This window comes from Vigna umbellata, chromosome 3 (assembly GCF_029865625.1).
Source record: "Vigna umbellata cultivar VRB3 chromosome 3, Vumbellata_1.0, whole genome shotgun sequence".
NCBI lineage: Eukaryota > Viridiplantae > Streptophyta > Magnoliopsida > Fabales > Fabaceae > Vigna > Vigna umbellata.
Genome location: NC_142167.1, coordinates 35,218,775 through 35,239,077, shown reverse-complemented (window position 1 = coordinate 35,239,077; position 20,303 = coordinate 35,218,775). Strand labels below are relative to the sequence as shown.

At 31.6% G+C, this 20,303-nt stretch overlaps 1 protein-coding gene across 1 annotated transcript; it reads right to left on the bottom strand.

Moving 5' to 3' along the window:
* Nucleotides 1-517: 517 nt before the first annotated feature.
* Nucleotides 518-5,945, bottom strand: LOC124823517 (uncharacterized). Its single transcript, XM_047295726.2, has 5 exons — nucleotides 5,620-5,945; nucleotides 4,677-4,771; nucleotides 2,577-4,490; nucleotides 1,912-2,095; nucleotides 518-1,257 (listed from the first exon to the last, which is right to left on the bottom strand). Exons 1-5 carry the CDS (start codon nucleotides 5,669-5,671, stop codon nucleotides 650-652), a joined length of 2,853 nt encoding a protein of 950 aa, XP_047151682.2. The 5' UTR covers nucleotides 5,672-5,945; the 3' UTR covers nucleotides 518-649.
* Between the last annotated feature and the right edge of the window lie 14,358 nt (nucleotides 5,946-20,303).

Here is a 20,303-nt window from a genome sequence, read left to right as displayed (position 1 = left end):
TTCAGTTTAATTCAATCAAGTGGATGATACCATTGAAAAAATTAGCAATAATTTGTAAAGTTAAAAGAAATACAATAATCATATAAATGACTTGTAAAATTTAATCAGAACTTATATGACAACACAATTTGCAAATTTAAAAATCACTTTGTAAGGAGAGAAAAGGATGTGAATTTTAAATGAATAACAAAGATTAAAAGAAATTCCATAACTTGAAAAGTTAATGCATAAGATGGAGTAGTGAGAGTGAGAGAAATAAAAACCAAACACAGAGAAGTTTAAAACAAAAATAAATAAATAGAAGAGTCATGTCTTATTGAAGAAACTATTGGTACAAAAAAAAATAGAAAATATACCCCACATCCTTTCTTGTCTAGACATATTTTGACATTTCTTGATCTATGTAATGTTAACATAAAATATGTATAGTATTATATTACTTTATAAATTAAAAGAGAGTAATAAAAGGTAAAAAGAAGATAACGAAAATAAGTAAACTCAAAAACCCTTAGCCTAGTTTGCCCGAAAGATTATGATCCATTTATTCATCTTTTGATGAAATTAACATTGTCCTATTTGATTTACATTACAGGGAAATAAACTATGGAAAGAAGAAAAGACTAATACTATGATCTCTGGTACCAAATTTCTAGGTACTGATTACCTCTGCCACCAAATCATCTAACAATGATCTCTCAACTTCCCTGGCTATTCCATCAGTGTAAACTTTAAGGTCCATCCACTCAGATTCCCCAACCACTACATTCCCCTGGCCACCATCACTTACTGTTGCTTCGTTCACTACCATCCTCAGAAGGCCATCTCGGAACCCGTTTTTGGTCAAATTAGAACCAATGGCATTTTTTATTGCTGATCTAGAGAAAGAGAATTGCTCACTGATCTTGAGAATTCCTATATTTATATGGTCAAAAAGCAATCTCCTTTGAGACCTTGAACAAGTTGTCCCGTCACTATACCTTTTTTCAAGTTCATCAAACACCGAAAGACTCACAGGGCATTCTAGGGAATGCCAAACTTCTAAAATTGTATCGAGCTGAATTCCATCAATGCCAGATTCGGACAAGACATCCATAATGTAAGAACATTCCCAGCTATCTTCAGTTGTTCTACATAATCCTTTGTCTGCTGCTGACATTCCCGCAGATACTTCCTCACCCTCTTCATCACTTACTGTCATGGGTCCCTCCGCATAGTCATCAGATTCCAACTTCAGCAACTGGAGTTGCATTCGCAGCCCTATCAACAATTAAAGTTTCATTAGAGAAAAGAATGAGTCTAAGTCTCAAAATCACGCTTAAGAGAAAGATGATCAGACCTTGAAATATCATTTCAACAGTTAAGCAGCATATCGTGTCTAACTATTCAATTCAAATACCAATTATCACAAAACATTCGCAGTTAAGCATACTAGAACCTATATATGAGGCCTTATTTATGCAGTTTTATTACCATGGTTAGAACTATTATTTTAACAGAAGCTATTGGCTCACGATGCAGTCCTCTCATTAGTAAATCTAGTCTAACCTCAACTCATTATAGAGAAAATTCCATTAGTGAAAACAAAGGATGCTATCACACTGAAACTCAACTAAAAAAAAATCACACTGCATTTTTTTTCCAAAAATTCACACGAGCGAAGGTAATTGCTAAACCATAGTTAATTGCTGTCATTCACTGCTATGGCAATTCACTGCCACCCAATATTAGCAGAGCAGAATAATCAACATAAACGTCTAGCTAGCTCCCAGTAGGTCGGCACTGAGAATTTCAAAATGAAGGAAATAAAAGATTGAGTAACTAAAGCAAATAAATGTGAATCCAGACATAGGATGCGCAATAACACTATATTGACACTGCACAATAGTAAAAATAAATGTCTTGTTCAGTTACCTTGTAGATCAGCACTCAGACTTTCAAAACATTCAGAACAAGAAGACAGATCATCTGTAAAAGCAGGTTCTAGGATGGAGACAGGGCTGGGTTGATCAGCATCTTTACAGCAAGAAGTTTCAAGTCCAGGAACAGGTGGTTCATGGATGACTGAACTTCCATGAGGCGACGCAGCTGATAGATCCTGAAATATAACAACATATCATGTAAGAAAAAACATAATGAACTTTGGAAAATTTTATGCAATTCATTAATTACAGGCTAGTATATTGGATTATAAGAAAATATAACTGTCCTCTTTTGGAATGCATCTACTACTGCATCTAAACAGTTCTGCATTAACAACTTCTATTTTCTAAAATGTACATATTTTATTTGAATAACATCAAGTTCAAAAAAATAGATAAAAAATCTCCGGGAAAGAACTATGATGTCATCCGGTGAAAGAACTAATATAGCAAACCATGTAAGGATGAACCAGAAAAAAGAGATGAAAACGGTGGAATACCATGCAGGTGAATTAATAGGCTAATTTGCTAGATGTGATATAAGTTGAACAACAAGAGCGAAATGGTTGATCTAAATGGATACAGGTATATTGTCTAGTAAAATCAATTAATGACCACAGCATTAACAATATACCAATTGAAAATCAGAAACTTAACCTGCTGTATTGAATTGTTGCCAACCGCACCACCATGGCCTTCAATCACAACATGAGAAGATAATTCAGGAAGCACCTTATTCAAAGGTTCAGAAGACTCAACTATGCTTCCATTTGTCACCTCCGTGTCATCATCAGCAACTGCACTTGGAACTTCAAGCTTGGCCGAATCTTCAAGAATGATATTCATTTTATTCTGAACTGTATGTAAGTCAGCACAAAACTCATCTACTTCTAGCTTTGACGAATGCAAAGACCAAGACTTCTTGTGACCGGATCTTGGGCTTCTGTTATTTACACCATGTCTATGATCAAGACTCTTTGCTGCTCTTCTCCTCTCACGTTTATGGCCTTCCTTCGGCACCATATATCGATCAGAACAAAGTGCTTCAGTGCGCAAGAATGTTTTAGGACTTCCAAAGGAAGTGGAGGAAGAAGGAAGAGATTGTGACCTTGACAAACTACCAATGCAGCCGTCCTTCCAACCATCCCTGCTGCTGATACCCAATGGTTCAACCCACTTAGCAGGTTCGCTATTGGGAGTAAACTTATCATGGAAACCTTCCCCAGTAGCCGTGCCAACAAAATTTGCTGCCTTCAAGTCTTTGTCAGGGATAGAAAGCATTTCTGCCAGCGTGCTACTCCTGCTGATTCCCTCCACCTCTTGAGACTTGTGTGTCATTTTCCACCTCTCTGACAATCTCTTCTTCGCCTCTCTACTTACAGAAGATTCACCGGAATGGGATGATCGCCTGCTACGGCTGTTTAAGTCGAATGAATTTCCCAAAGTTGCAGTTATTTCCCCAGATATGTCAGGAGATTCATTACCAGAAATACTACATGAACTATCATCCCCAGCATATCCCGCAATTCTAGAAGTTGAAAGCATCATGCCGCTATTGTTAAGACTATTTCTCATTTGCCTAGTAATTTCCTTAGCAATTTCTCTAGATTCAAAAGAATCTTGCCTCCAAGAACTTGCACTTTCAGGCAAATTTGTCACTTGACACAGTTCACCGTCTCCTTCACGCCCCGACAGAAAATTATGAGAACAAGGTGATGATGCAATTCTGGTACCCTGCACTTTTCCAAGATTGGGTTTCAGGAGGACAATCTTTGTGGGGACTGCGTCTTGTTCATGTCTGCCCTGAAATTGAAGCTTTGATGATTTTGGTGAACTATGCATCACATGTCTTTTGTCAAAATGATAAGGATAACCATCAAGATGCTTTTCATGAGATCTATTGTAGTTCAACCGTGTTTTCTCCCTATCTGACCTCCAACTTAAGTCATCTTCATACTTCTCGATATCCATAGTTTCTGCATGTCTGTAATGTGATTGAACCGGAACAGTTTGAAGATCATTTAGATGCTTTTTAAACAAAGAATCTGGCCGCTTAAAGTATTTCAGCAGAAGATCCTTGTTAGAATCCAAAACCTCAAGTGTGTCTCGGAAGTCCTTTGAAGACTGTAAATCTTGATGAGTTGCAAGGCGTTTGGCATCCATGAACTTCTGTTCAATGAATGACATTTCAGCATCATTGGTCTTCAAGTCTACACACCCTGGCGACGGATATCTACTGCTCTCTACCTTTGGAATCTCAGAAACCTCAAATACATCCTTAAATTCTTGCTGATCCCTTAAGCCTCTCCTAGATGATCCACAGTCATATGGCACTCCTTTGCCGCGTGTTTTCTGCAATTGTGGAGTCTTCTGGTGGTTTTCAGATAAACCCTTGTGCTGCTTATTAATAGGCTGCTGAAATGGCAGTCCATCAAGACCCATCAATCTGGCGATGACTCCAGGGGATCTTCTTTTTGATTCAGATTTCGGTGACATCTCTTCGTCTAATAACTTCTTAATCGGTGTTCCAAGCAGTTTTTTCGAAGATCTCCAACCAAATTTGTGAGAAAACTGCAAAATTCAGCATATTTACTATCAAGGATTTCTTTTCTTTTAATACAAAATACCTCATTCAGAGAACTAAATGCTCTACCCCACCACCGAATTTGGCAAGTTTCTTCATTAATCGGTAGATGTTTCCAAGTAGATCATGGTCAATTGTACAAAAAAACAAATAAATAGGAAAATCCAGCTTACCGAATCTTTCTCTGCAGCAACACCACCGCCTGAACTAGAATCAGGTGACAGATTCGGAGGTAGTCGTTGTCTATGAACCTGTTTGTTCCTCGGAGCTGCAGGACAACATTAGCATAAAATGAAGATTTAGGATCAAATACGAGGAAACTGATAATAAAATATTGCCGATAATAAAAATAATATATGTTTGTAATAACTAGAATCAAGACAAGGAAGCAACCAGGAAATTTGTTATACAAACATGAACAGCTTATCATGAACAAAAGAAACCACTGAGATAATAGCAGTGAAAGAACATAACTCCACAAGGAGTCTAGTTAAACATGAAGCAGACAAAAACAGAACAAAAAACAAAAAGAACATTTTTTGAATACCATCAATTGCCAGACACAGTAATGTGTGATCACAAAACATTGCAACCGCATAAAATCATTATGAAAACAAAGGAAATCATGCCGACTACACCGCAGAAAAGGTTAGAAGGCAGGTAAAAGAAATGAAACAGCAGAAAGCAGCATTAGCTCGGGTCCTTATAATCATTATTTTTACCATGTAGCAGATTCCACTGGTGAGAGAAAAGGACTAGTTGTTGTTTCTTAGAGATTCCTCTAGTTTCACACTGTTAAACATTTATCTCTAGTGGACTAATAGGTTAAATTATTGTCCCAGAGGACTGATCCTCAATAGTAAATAGTATAAAAAAAATTATACTCATTAGGAAAAAAAGAAGGCCAAAATTCAAAATAGATTAAAAAATGCCTACGAAAAATAAACAAAAAATTAAAAAATCCGAAATCCAAATTAATAAAATAAAATAAAAAAGAGAAACTTTTTTTTTCTGAGAGAAATCAGATGAGCAACAGGAGGCAGAAGCAGTAAAATCAGAAATCCTGAGAATGAAAGAAGCAGTTTAACCGAACTTTTGGGTGAAAGAGAGAATGACCTTGAGTAAGAGAAGGTTGGTGGTTGGAGTTGCTGCGGCGGAATTTGTCCATGAAGAATCATGAACGAGGAAGGAATGCTGATGGTGAAGGGTGGAGAAATGAAAACCCTAGGATTCCTAGCAGTGTTGAAGATTAGAAAAGGAAAAGGCACTGTGAAATGGAGAGAAAAACGTAAAAGAGGAGATAGAAATAGAGAAAAATGTATTTGAAGAGAGAGAAAGACAAAGAGAGCATTAATGGAGATCCGTTACGTTACAGGCAACAGGCGTTGAAGGAGGGAAGAGGGAGGAGAGAGAGAGAGAGAGTGCGTGTGCCTGAGGGTGAGAGTGGGAAAGGGATGAGTAGTGAGTGGGGTTTGTTTTTGAACTTTCAAATACAGAAATGCTGACACAGGATCCTCACCTTCTGCGCGGGCAAGTGGGGGCGTCCAGAAGCGTGTGAGGGTAGACTGCACCTTCATTCACACGTGTCAAAGACATTGGATACCACTCCCTCCCTTCCCTCTCCATATACACTGCAAATGCAACTGTTACGTATGTAAGTAACTGTTTCTAATAAATCAAAACATTTATTAAACATAAATTATATATAAACTTTACAATTATCTATTTATTAATATATTATATTTCTAATATAGGTATATTTTATAATTTTTTTCAAATTCTCAAACCTTAACTAATCTACTTTCTCCAGCGTTACTTTTGTGTTGTGTATTTTAATAATATATTCTGTAACATTTATGAATTTGAATGAGACTAATACATTCAGTGAAAATGTTATATTTATTAAACCTAGAAGATATTATAAGTAATAAGTAATGTAATTAATGTATTACAATAAATGATTTTGCAATTAATAGATTATTAAACACAATAATTAATACAAGTCAACTTTTTAATTTAAATATTTTACTATATTTTTAAAATTTGTGGTCTACTTCACTTTTAACTGTTAGTATAACTCTACGTAACTGCACATTCTTGAACTCAATGATAACTAAACTAATTATAACTTGTCAATATGAAATTTTTAAACATTTTGTTTGACTTCTCTTTAGAGTTTATTTTCATCTATTTCTTAATCAAGGAATATCCATGAACTGTGACAAAAGCAATGATAAATTTTAACTAATTCAAATTTCAATATAAAAGTAATAGTTTCTCATCTCTTAAGCCTCATGTTTCTTCTCTATTTCAGTTTTGTTAATGTATCTAAGCCAAATATTTGAATCTCTACTAAACTACAATAAAAATCTCTCTAACTTTTCTAAATTTTTGGAGCATCTCCTTATACAGGAATTGAGATAAAGAAATTTATTTAAATCAAATATAATTCATAGTAGGGTTGGAAGTTTGAATTTTTTTTTGGACGTAAGGATGGATATTAAGTTGTTATTCATTTAAAATATTATGTTGATTGAATTAATATAACTTTAGTTTACGAAGTATATGTAGTTTACAAATTATATATTAGATCTATTAAGATTATTCTTTGAAATGTTTGAAGGAATTGATTGCTTATTATGTTTTGAACTAAATATTGAATCTTTGATCTCCAACTTATAACTTGAAATTATTGAAACATGTAAGTTATGTAATAATTAGTTGTAAATGTACATTTTAAACTCGTTGGGACTTGAATGTTTGATTTGAGTTTTGGAATTTGGTTATTAAACTTATTTTCACTCAACAAAAATCATTCGAATTAGTTTGATATTTGATTTGCTTATTGAACATGAAATTATGCAATGAATTTTGATAATTTATATAATGATTATAAATTAATTTAGTAAAAGTTAATTCAAAATTTAAGATCAATGTCAATCATAAGTATGTTCGAATTAGATATATTTGTCAAGCAAATTTAAAGTCATTCAACAAATTTAAATCTAAAAGAAATTACAACAATTTTTCAATTCAATTAGTATAATTGAGTTATAATACAATTAATTTCTTTGATTGAATTGTATGAATGGTAACTAATTTAAAAGTATATAATATGAATATATGTATAGAGATAATATGAATATATGTATAGAGATATATGTATTTGATTGAATTGATGATATTAAGTTGTATGTTGACCTAATATGCTTATTGTATGTATTAAGCGCATCTACCTATATATAACAAAAACATTATAGCTTTATTAAGTATCTAAATATTATATATGAAGATTTCATCTGGTTAAAAGTTAGATGAAAGTTTATTACACATATGTAATATATGTTGTATATTGATGTCTTAAACCACTAATGAAAAATGGTTCAATTACATTATATGATTTACGTTTAACTATAAAGAATCAAACGTTAAAAAAGGTGTTGTGAAATTTTAGTAAATAAGAGTCATATGTTCAAACCCTTTGTTATCAAACATAAAAAATATCATTTACATCGACAACCCTAGATGTGACAGGTTTTATTGGTTACCAAAATAATTCCTTTTTCATCTTTTGTCAGTGAATAATTTCTTTTACTATGATGCTTGTTAAATGTCATTAATTAATGTTGTGGAAAACCCTTTTTCCCTATTGCACCAATTTAGGGACCAAATTTTTGTCATTAATATTTTTTGTCACTATTTAAGTAGCTTTACGAACTAATATCACTAACAAGTCATTTTGTATCTTTAAAACTAATATAAATTGATTACTATTTCAATCATAATTTGAGACTTTATTATTTTAGTAGCTAAATGATTTTTTTTTCTCGTAATGTGTATTAGAATTTTTATGGATAAAGTACATTATTGAGATATGTTTCAGTAGGATTTTACGGGACCAAGAGACGAACATTTGGTGACGTGTCTTCCTTCCGAACGCTGGAATCACCTGAGCTGCTTGTCTTTCTTCTATCGGAGTCGTTCAGTTGACTTTTATCACAAAGGCTTTCAAAGTTTCTTCTTTCTCTTGCTTAGTATTTACTAATTCCGCTGGTGTTATCTCCTGCTTCTGATTGGAGGCGTATTGCCTTCTAAAGAGGGTTTCTATAGTGGCAAAGCAATCCACTGTGTTTGGGGGAAGAGGGTTATACCACTACAATGCTTCGTCCTTAAGCGATAAGGAGAAGGCTCTGCATATGACCGGGTCACTGTCCGTGTAGAACGCCATTGCATTGGTGAAGATCCTAAGATGATTGTCGGGATCCGTTGAGCCATCATACCTCTCTAATACCGGAGGATTTTTCTCTGGGATTGGAGTTTGCATGATGTTCGTCGTAAAAGGGAGTAAGTTGGTTGGCCGAACGGTTTTGATGGGCGGAGGTCCTCTCCTTCCTCGACCGTTCGGGTTGGTGTGCTGGGATGGCTGTCGATTACTGCTTCCCTCGTTTCCATTCTCGTGGTTTGAGGCGGACCGCTCGGTATGGACCTGTTCCGCCCTTAGCGATGTAGTCTCTTCTGTGTGCTTTCGCTGCATCTCTTGTTGTACTTGCGCTTGCGCCTGTATGGTTCTTGCTTGTGCTTGTATTTGTGCTTGCATCTGCACTATCAAATCTCTGGTGTTCTGTTGTTCCTCCATGCTCCTCGTGGTCACCATTGGGTTTGCCGCTCGGCCCCACGGTGGGTGTCAAAATGTTTCGATAGGATTTTACAGGACTGAGAGACGAACCTTTGCTGACGTGTCTTCCTTCCTCCCGAAGGCTGGAATCGCCTGAGCTGCTTACCTTTCTTCTGTCGGAGCCGTTCGGTTGACTTCCGTCTGAGCCGTTCAGTCACTTCAGTCTGGGCCGATCGGTTGCCTTCGTGCTCCAGGGGGAGGTACCTGTAAAAGATACTCCGACGCTCAAGTTAGGCGTGAATTTGAAGAGCCTCGGCTCTTGATTGAGTATTCAGTGAAGGATTATCACTACTGAATGTTTGGGTGTTATGAAGGGTGAATTGAACGTAAGTGAAACGTACCTGGCTTTTGGTCTTGGTTTTGTATTTATAATTTATCTCATGGATCCTGAGCTAATACAAGCCAAATAAAATATAAACAGATTACCTAAAAATCTGGTTGGTTGTTTATAACCTACTTATCAATATCTTTAATTAGATATTCTTTGATTATTTTATCATCTGCTGAACTGTTGGCCCAGCAATAGCTTAAGCACTGACCCAATTACGGTCCAATCTTTGACCTAAGTGGATGAACCGAATGGTGTTGATTGTTAACTGTTCGGCCTCCACTGGATACAATACAAGATATATCATTGTGATTGTTTTTTTAATCTTAATAAAAAAAATGTATGCATATTAGTATCATTTGTATTTTATGTATGTAAAAAACATAATAATTGTAATTGATATCTCTTTTTACACAAGCTATGCTTTTATGCTAAAACAAATTATTTTATTTTAATAAATACACAAAATTTACATTAGATATCATAATAAAGTCCGATATAAATTTATGTCAAGAATTTCTCTAACATAAATTATCCACATAAACGTCAAAATTATTAAGACATGTAAAAAATAAAAAATATCAAACTTAAAATGTGTCTACTATCTGTCTCAACTGAAATTTCTATACCTAAAATACTTAAAATGTGTCTGCTATTTATCTTTAAATATGTATTTTAATATGAATTTTTCAAAAAAACAAAAATTGATATTTGTTATTATAAATTTATTTGATATTTACATGTGTTAATTTATAATTAAAGATAATATATTAGTTATTAGATTGTGATTTTTATTTACTGTTTATATGTATATGACATGGCTCAAAAAAATTTAATTTTATATACTCATTCTTGATACTTTATTCATTTCTATTCTATTGTTGTATTTGGAAGTCATTGTAACTATACTTTATAGATAACGACAAAGGGTTTTGAATACATCATAAATGTCCTCCTGTAGACAATTCTCTCCCTCCCATTATCACCACCACAACTCTCTCCATATATATATATATATATATATATATATATATATATATATATATATATATATATATATATATATATATATATATATATATATTTAAAATTAAAATGGTATACACGCTAATATGCTCCATTCATATTAATTATCTATGTTACAGGAAAATTAAATTATTTATATAAAATAAATTGAAATAGTTTATACGCGACATATTATTAATAGATTGCCTAATTATTATATTTTTGTTATTAGTTTTAATTTTCATGAACTTAGCTTGTTTAGAAATTTGTATTCTGTCAATGATTAGAAAATTTGTTAATTTTTGTTAATATAATAATTACACGAATTAGCTATTATTTATTGTCTTTCAATGACATGATCCCATATTGTGAATGGAAGGACAAATTCCTTGAAAAACACACATTGCAATTTTAAGTATCGTTATCAGTGTATTTAAATTAGTCTCTTAAACAAAGTTATATGAAACACTAGCATGGAAATCTTTTGTACACAATAAATTTTTGTATTTATAAATAAAAAATAACGAAAGATAATATGAAATAAGTGAAAAAAAAAATAGATATCAAAATACCATTGTCTATTGTTTTAAGCATGAAGCATGCAGCATGCTACCTTTTATTAATAAATAAACGAGTCGTGGAAGGTAGCTACAATACAAAACCTAAGTGGCCAAAAAGAATCTTATAATTTTGATTGCATGCAGCTTCTTAAACACAACAACACATCATTGTCATATGTGGCCAAAATCTTATGTTTTGTTTTGCGATGATTAATTAATGAGTTCACGCGCTCATGTGTTTTGGTTTCTGGGGACAGACATGTTTGTTTTTCTTCGCAGAGTTAACTGTAAAACATTTCATTGCAGGGATATGTATGAAGCTTTCATTCTTTTTTCTTAGTTAAAGTTCATATATAGAATTAGCAAAAACCTTTTACGTTAGTAATTAATAAAAGTATTAGTTGATATAATTTTCATTTATATATATGTATAACTGCAGTTTATCACAATAATAAAAATATTAAAAGATCCTGCCTTTGCAAATTTTCTGTCATTCTTCCTCTCCCTTTATTGGCTAGTTCTCTGTCACTGTTGCTTTCCCCTTCGGAACTTCATGTGTTAGCTTTATCTTTGTGTTCTGCACCCGTTTTTTGCAGAGAAGAAAAATGATCAGAGGCATGAGTTTCATGATTTGTGTTTCTATGCTTAAGTAGTCACTGCTTTTTGGAATTTGTGTTTTGTTATCATTGCATGGATTTTTCTGTGTGTTATTGTGTTCATCATTCATATTCTTTCTTTTTCAGTTATCCATTTTTGTTTTTTCAGCTGCCACTTTTTGTTTTTTCTAACTTTTATTTATTTTTCAAATTTCTAATTATTAGTTAAAAGTTTTCATTGGTTGATAATTTTTCAATAAATGTAAATTCTTAATTAATACAATGACCAATTTAACTTATTTTAAAAAAATAAAGGTTTAAATTGATTTTTTTTCCTAAAATATAAGAGATTAAACTAAATTTCAATAAAAAATGAAGAATTAAACTAATAATTGAGGCCTTGTTCACTTGGATTTGGGAGAGAGTAATTGAGGGAATTTGAGAGGATTTGGAGATAAATTTTTTTGTTATTTATTTGAGTGAATTTGGAAGTAAATGAGAATGAATTTGGAAGTAAAGTTTGTAAGAATTAGTGTAGGATTTAATTGAGGTGACAGATTAAAAAAATTTACTTTCAAATTCACTCTCATTTATCTCCAAATTTACTCAAATAAACAACAACAAAATTTATCTTCAAATCCTCTCAAATCCTCTCAAATCCCCTCAATTATTCTCCTCCAAATTCACTCAAGTGAACAAAGCCTCATCCTAAAACTAATTTACATACAATATTTGCTTATTTTTTTAAATTAATGTTTGTTAACACATGTTGTCAAATAAACGATGAATTTTGAGAGTGTGAAGCTTGCCAGAATTTAAGTATATATATATATATATATATATATATATATATATATATATATATATATATATATATATATATATATATATATATATATATATATATAAAAGGTAAACTAATTGAAAACGATATTTGTTTATTAAAAAGTTTATGATTTTATAAGAAGAGTAGCAAGTGTGAACATGATATCAACCTCATCTCCTAGTTATAATCGAAAAAAAGGTTTCGACTAACAAATCTTATTCGTTGAAACCAGTGTAATCCAACTCTTCATGAGGCGACCCTTCGTTTCAAATGGGCACACAAATCTTGAGAAGTCATATGTTCCACTTACATCAGTTACATTTTCTCTCAACTATCATGGTAATTGTCCATGCGAGCAACTGTTATGAACAAGCGGCTCAACGAAACCCATTCCCCCTTAACACACACGACCATCTACTCACCTTAAACAAACCCTTACGCATCTCACCAATGAAAGACATGCTCGGGCTTGGAGGGCATGCGTACAAAATGAAAGTCTGATCAGCTACTAACCGAACGGTCAACAACCTATGATCCTACATGAGTCGGTCAGTGAACTGATCGGTCAAATTACAAACAGAATTACTGTCAAGAATAATTACATTAATTCTAAGTTAGATCATCATCATTTGGGTCGTAATTACGACATAACTAATCAGAAGTCAATCACAAAATCTATAAATATAGGTTTGGTATTGTGGCAGTTGGTTACATTGATTGCACATTTATTACTAGTGTTATTAGACAAACACTCACTTTAGCATCGATGTGTTTTCTGCAGGTAGCACCCCAGTTCAACCAAACAACAGTGAAAGAGGACCGAAGATTGAATCTTGACCTAAGCCTGAAGATTGGAAACCCTTTGGAGAAGCAAACATAACATCGACCTCATAAACCTAAACACCGATAAATGTTTATTAATAACATCCATCGATAAGTACCGATGGGATTTCTTGCTTTCTCCTCTTTTCCTGATCTTTTTCTTTTATTTCATCATCTTTATCCTTTTGTCGCAAATTGTCGTTGTGCCACCACCGCCACCTTTAGGCCATTTTCCCTTTTTGTGATACCATCCTACTTCTATTTGCCTTCCTATTTCCTTTGTCTCTTCTTCCACCTTTCCTTCTTCACTTCCTTCTTTAACTCTGCACACCACCGACATCCTCCATTTATGCGGACGATCATCAGCGTGTGTTACTGATATGCAATTGACAAGCCTCCATGTCACCCTAACCACCTCCTCCTTCTCCTCATTGTCTTCTTCTCACTCATTTCTTATATATATATATATATATATATATATATATATATATACCATTAGATTGAGTGAAAAATTTACCACTTAAAGTGTCACCAAAAATATCAATAAGTTATTGGTGAATAAATTTATCCGTAATAATAATTATAATTTATGGACAAATTTTTTTAACAAATTTTATAGACAAATATCGTATCAATGAAAATATTTATCGATAATTAAAATATAAAAATTAGTAAATTAGAGTTCATCGCAAATTTATTGTGATTGATAATATTTTGCCTATAATTAAGTAAATTATTGGAGTAGTTATTTCTCTTTTAAAAAAAACATCTCTTTTCTCCTCTTATATTAAATTACTAATGCTTCACTTCTTCCACTTTCTCATTCCATGACAAAATTCCCCTTCTACGTATGTGACTTACACAGTAGCATAACTAGGCATATGTATACTTTTCATCAGCTTGCATATTCATCTAGCCTTATTTTGTACTCCCTCTTTTCTCTTCCATTATTACCATAATTGTAACAAAAGTATAGTAATATGAGAATAAGAAAAATAAATAGTTTAAAAAGAAGTGATATGCGAAATGTACTTTAATGACAGTTTGAAAGACTTAATTAAACGGCGCAATAAATATAGTTAGCATTTATAATGTAGGATTTCGTGTGTTCTTTAAAGTTGTGAAGCCTGTTCATAACCAGAAAAGTGAAAGCCATAGACTAAAACTTTAAATGCTTAGGGACCTAAAATTGCTCTGTTATAGTAACTATACAAACCAAAAATTTAAATCTGCCTTAAATAATTGTTGTGGACGGCTCTTTCAAATCTCTAATAGACATGTATGTTTCTAAAATCATGATAATTGCTAACCCTAGTTACCTCTTCAAGTAATTAAGAACCATTCTCAAGGCTTGGTGGACAAAGATTTCAACTACCACTACAATTTTTTCTGTTATGAAAAATGATTTTTTAACACATAAAGTTTTTATATTCATTTGACATTATCTTTATTTATTTTTTACTCTCTTCTTTCTTAAAAAAAATATAAAACTTTATATTTTTATGACCATTTTATCTTTGTATTTTATGACAAATGAATGTAAAAGTATGTCATGATACTATTACTCTTTGTTATATACCAAGCACTCATGGTTACAATTGTTAACACCCAACAACGTTGTCTCTAAAAATTTCTTTTAAATCAATTGCCCTATTAATAACAGATTATTGGTAAGGGAAATATGCCTTGTTTTTCTTATGTAAGAAACAATGCAAGCAAAAAAAATTATCATAAAATGTTCTGTTTCTTATTTTTTTCTAAAGCACACTTATTCTTATTCTTATTGTTCAAAAAATTATTTAATCAAAGCTAAATAGAATCCATAATCGTTCTTTGTCCAAACAAGAATGATTTCATTTCCATAACCTTTCTTGAGTGCTTCTTTTATCAACAAGTTTTTATTTGCATGTTATAAAGATGTGAAATATCATATATCATCATTTCCTTTTCTAAAGCTCCTGAACCTACCTAGTCACTGTTATCTAATTAGGCTCCCTAAAGTTTTACAAGTCAGCAAAAACAAAAATAATCGTTTGGATCTCTGTTTTTTTAACCCCTTTATATCATAATTAATCTCCTTAATAGTACTTTCATTTTCTAATATAAAATATAAAGATAAATGCTGCATCCATGAATAATGTTTGTGATCGTTGAACATTCCTATATATACATATTCATATATATATATATATATATATATATATATATATATATATATATATATATATATATATATATATATATATATATATATATATATATATATATATATATATATATATATATAATTCAGTTGAATCATTATACAATTATAAGAGCAAATGACTCGATAATAGATTAGAATATAATATAATACCATCTTACAATCAAAACTTTCTACAATTAAAGTGACCTTTAAATAACTCCTCTTGTTAATATTCACGTTAGGACAAACCATAAAATTGAAGGCTATATTATAAAATAAGCAATTTAAAAAGAACAACTTTTACGCTAAATCCTGCGATACAGTGGTAAAAGCTTGCATGTCTGATTAAGGTTTGGACGACAATAACATTATAATGTTATGGTCTTCCATGCAAAAGAAGTCGCCATCATATGATCAAACTAGAACGAAGGCAAAGTAAACTAATTTTAGTAGGGTCACAAACAAAAATTTCAATTGAGATTCTGTCTAGCGTGCCACTATTTTAAATATAATATAAGAAGAAAACAATAATATATTTTTTCAATTTTTATAAGGAAATTAATGTATAAATTATTCGGAAGAAATTTTCTTGTTCAACTTTTTTAAAAATTATGTTTTTAATTTGTACATAAATTAATTCAAATATTTTATGTTGTTTTAATCTTACTTTCTTCTTCTATTATCTGTTTGAGTCCAAATTGATATTCATATAAACCTCACCAGGCAGGGCATCTTGTCGTGTGTAGATTTTTCAAAAAACAAATGTTTTGAGAATCAGAAATGAACTGCAGGCTCGTTATTTTTAATTTGTTTTTGTCTCATATATCCAAGTTAAGAGTGAAAGGTGCTTGTTAGGTACAGTACAGGTATTAGCTTGTCTCATATACCTACTTTTTGTTTTCTATACTCTATATACATGGGTAAATATTTAACCCATAATAATTTTTATCTCTTTCACAATTGGTAAAAGATTACTTCATTTCCAATCAAGAACAAAAGATTTATATATAAATCGATTTTTATTTTTATTTTTATTTTACTTTGTTTAAACCTCATATATATCGCCTGTAGCTTTATATAAAAGTTATGCAAACTACTATATTGTAAGTTTAAATGTTGGAAGAGAAAGCAACTAGGTAGAAGGTAGGGAGCATAGGCATGGTGATGAATATTTAAATTGAACACATGAAAGTCAAAAAGGTAAACTAAAAAAAGTTGGGCACATTCTTTTACATTTATATTCATAATTTGATTTCTCTCTTTTAAGAGAGAGTGAGAAAGGGAGCCACAAAGAGGAATATATAATATATATGCACATTATGATAGGAGTATATAGCGCGGCCTTTTCTCCAATGCAAGTTTTTGACTTATTAAAGGGGTTGGAATCATTGCACAAGGATTAATATTACAGGGACAAGTTAAAACGTGGTGGTTAAGAAATCATGGGCCAAAATTAGGGTTTGTGGATTGACTTGTGAAAATCATAACTTATCATTAGTGTTGTTAAAATGGGTTGAAACTTGTAAACTAATTCAGTCCACTATAGATTTAGGTTAGGTTTGGTTGAAAAGAAAGTAAAATTTTGATGTGAGTCAATTTTGATTTAGCTCACTAAGAATCCAGTTCAGTTGGATTTAACCTGTGGTGAGCCGGGTTGGCTCACCAATCTACCTATTGTTTTAATTTTTTTTAATGAAATAAAATTAATTAATTATTCAATGAAAAAAAAACATTCTAAGTCAAACCCTTTTTTATATTAATTGGTTCAATTATTATTGTTTCAATTTGATCAATCCTATTATAAGAATCTTAGAAGAAAGGGTGAAAAAAAATTAAGTGAATCAAATAGCCAACCCGTTTAATCCATCAATCTGTGGTGGGTTGGACTAGATTTAAATTTTTTTGACTCATTAATAAATGAATCGAGTTAAATTAACTTATTAAGTGATCAATTTATGATGAATCGAGTTGAATTACCTATTTTGATAACACTTCCTATGTTTAATTGTGTAGTGTGGTGGTATGTTGGGGATAGCTCCGAGGGGCATCTTTGGTTTCAGTGTCCTTTCACATGGATCCAATGGAAAAGACACGACAACTACAAAGTTAATTTTGTCGCCAACATCTTCAGACCAAAGTTCCCCAAAGCATTCTGTGGAATCACAATGATTCTTCACCTTCTACGTCTTCCTCTTCTTTAATCAAATGGCTCTTCCTATGGAAGCGTGTGAAAGCAAAGAGCCCTTGGTCCTCTCCCACCAACCATCAAATCATAAATCATATGTTGTCTATAGTCGCATGTGCACCCTTCTTACAATGCAAACATTTAATTCAAACAAAATTATATTTTTAAGGATTTAAGAGCCTCTCAAAACTTTGTGAGATGGATTCTTTAAAATATAAACCATGATTACGAAACTAGGTTTTAATCTAATTTATGCTTACAAGATAATAAAGGAATAGTTGTATATATGTAATTTCATTTTTAATTGATATTTTTTTTAATAATTTGTTAGAATTATTTATGACAACTTAATTTTTTATATCATATTTTTTAAAAAAAAAATTAAACTCTCATACGAGAGATTAAAATGGTAAAAGAAATTCTATAATTTAGAATGAGTAAAATAATGAATGGGTGGTTTTGCTAGTAGTTGGCTGAATGAAGAACACAAATGACATAGTGTAATTTAGAAGCAAATTTAGACAGAAAGATATATGAAGGACAACCGTGATTGGCTACTGAACATAAGGGATTAAGATGCATGCATGCATGATAGATGGAATATTATCTTTTTCGTAGAAATGGTTTCAAAAGGAAAATAAACAACAAAAGCTTAAAGCGATTTGCCTATAATAAATTTGATGTAGGTCCAAATAATTATGCTTTTCAATGTGGTAACAAACTTTTTGACTTTAGGTAAATACACTTGGCTATTGCCCATGACGACAAACACCCTATTTATAAATAAACATGTCAGTATATATTTTAAAATAAATAAATAAATAATTTAGATAATACTTGTAAGATTAAGAAAATAGGGTATTTTAAAATCAGAGGAACAAGATACTTTCTTAAAAATTAAAACGTATTTTACATATTTTAAAAGAATAAAAGAAACATATTTTACACTACTTTAAATATGTATATATGGCTTGAATCTATGTCAAAACTTAGGCACAGTATTACGAAAATCACAAAAGCTTAGTCAACCATCTTAATCACTTCTGGTAAACACATTGTCATTCTCCCCTTTGTTTTAAGATGATAAAAACCCTACTTCATATTATATATAGTTCAGTTTTACGTAACCAACTTGGTTATGACTTTTACTTTTCTTTTATTTTATAACGTAATCATTACTGTAAGATTTCTAACCTGTCGTGCTAACATAAGTTTAAAAAAGTTGTTTAACGTTTGTTATTTTAGACATTCAGTTCCAATGTTTTATTGAAAAACGTAATAAACATCAAATTCCATATGAGACACTAATTCACGTAAGTTTTAACACTAACTGACGTTCAATTTGTTTTCTTTTTTTAAATAATTTTGTTTTTGCAATACCATATTTGAAATATAGAAAATCATTCAAGCAAATCACAGTAACCTTCTTGAAAGGTTGAAAATAGAAATCATCAAAAGAAAATGGACACAAGCAATGGAGAATGAGCACAAGCAATGAAGAGGAAAAGCGCCATCGTCAAGGTCCAAGAACTCACGCATAAGAAACTGCACCAAAAGCCAGTGAAAACGAATTTTAATCCGTGCAAATGAAATATAATTAATGAGTCAAAACGTAATGTAATCGTGCAAAATGATTTTAAACGGTGCAAAGTTGAAGAAAATGTACCTGAACAATAATGGTGAACGGGAAAGCAAGAGGAAGAAGACGAAGCAGCGAGAGAGAAAATGCGTAATTGATGTTTGCGTTCTGGAGTTGGTGAAATTACATGGCATTTGACGTCGGCTCTCTTTCCCAACTGACGTCTTATTTGTAAAAAGGGTTAATCTTGGCACCCAAAATGGGATATTTTTGCATCTTTTTGACGTCCGTGGTGGTGAGATCAAATGTCTAATATAAATAAGACATCAAAGGCCTCGATGTTCAAAGTCCACATAACAATGACTTTTCGCAAACCATTTGACATTGGACCTAAGGGGAACTGGCGTTTAATTACTATAAAATGTAGGAACTTTTCGTAGTCGATGACGTTTTATTTACAAAACTGTCACTGATCATTTTTTAAATTGATTTTTTGTTTGTTAGACGTTAAACTCATAACGTTTAAACTCATGACGTTAAACATAATTTTTACACTAATGTAAGGAACAAAATGAATTTTATATAATAAAATTATTACGACATAAATATTTTTCCTTCAACATGATTTATTTATTTTATATTAAAAATATGTTTTCAGAATTTGAATTTTGTATCATTTGGTTAAAGAATATAAATCACTATGAGTTATGTAAATTCATTTTAGTGGCCTAATAAAATGCTTTGAAATGGCGTTTTGTCTATGGAAAAGTCAAAGTGACACAATAAATGCGAGTAATTGGAACGATCTTCCAGTAAGCTGCACTTGCTTATTCTTCCTTCTATGTTAAGTGCGTTAGGTTGAGTACTTCTTTCATCAGCAACTTTACCCATTATTAATTGTGATTAATTAAGCGGATATAATTTTACTTTTTTTAGGGTAAAGTACTCATGTGATGTGTTACGACTTGACGTAATAAATACGTTTCCAAATATAATGAATAATTTATTTTTTTTCAAAATATATGCATGAATACAAACA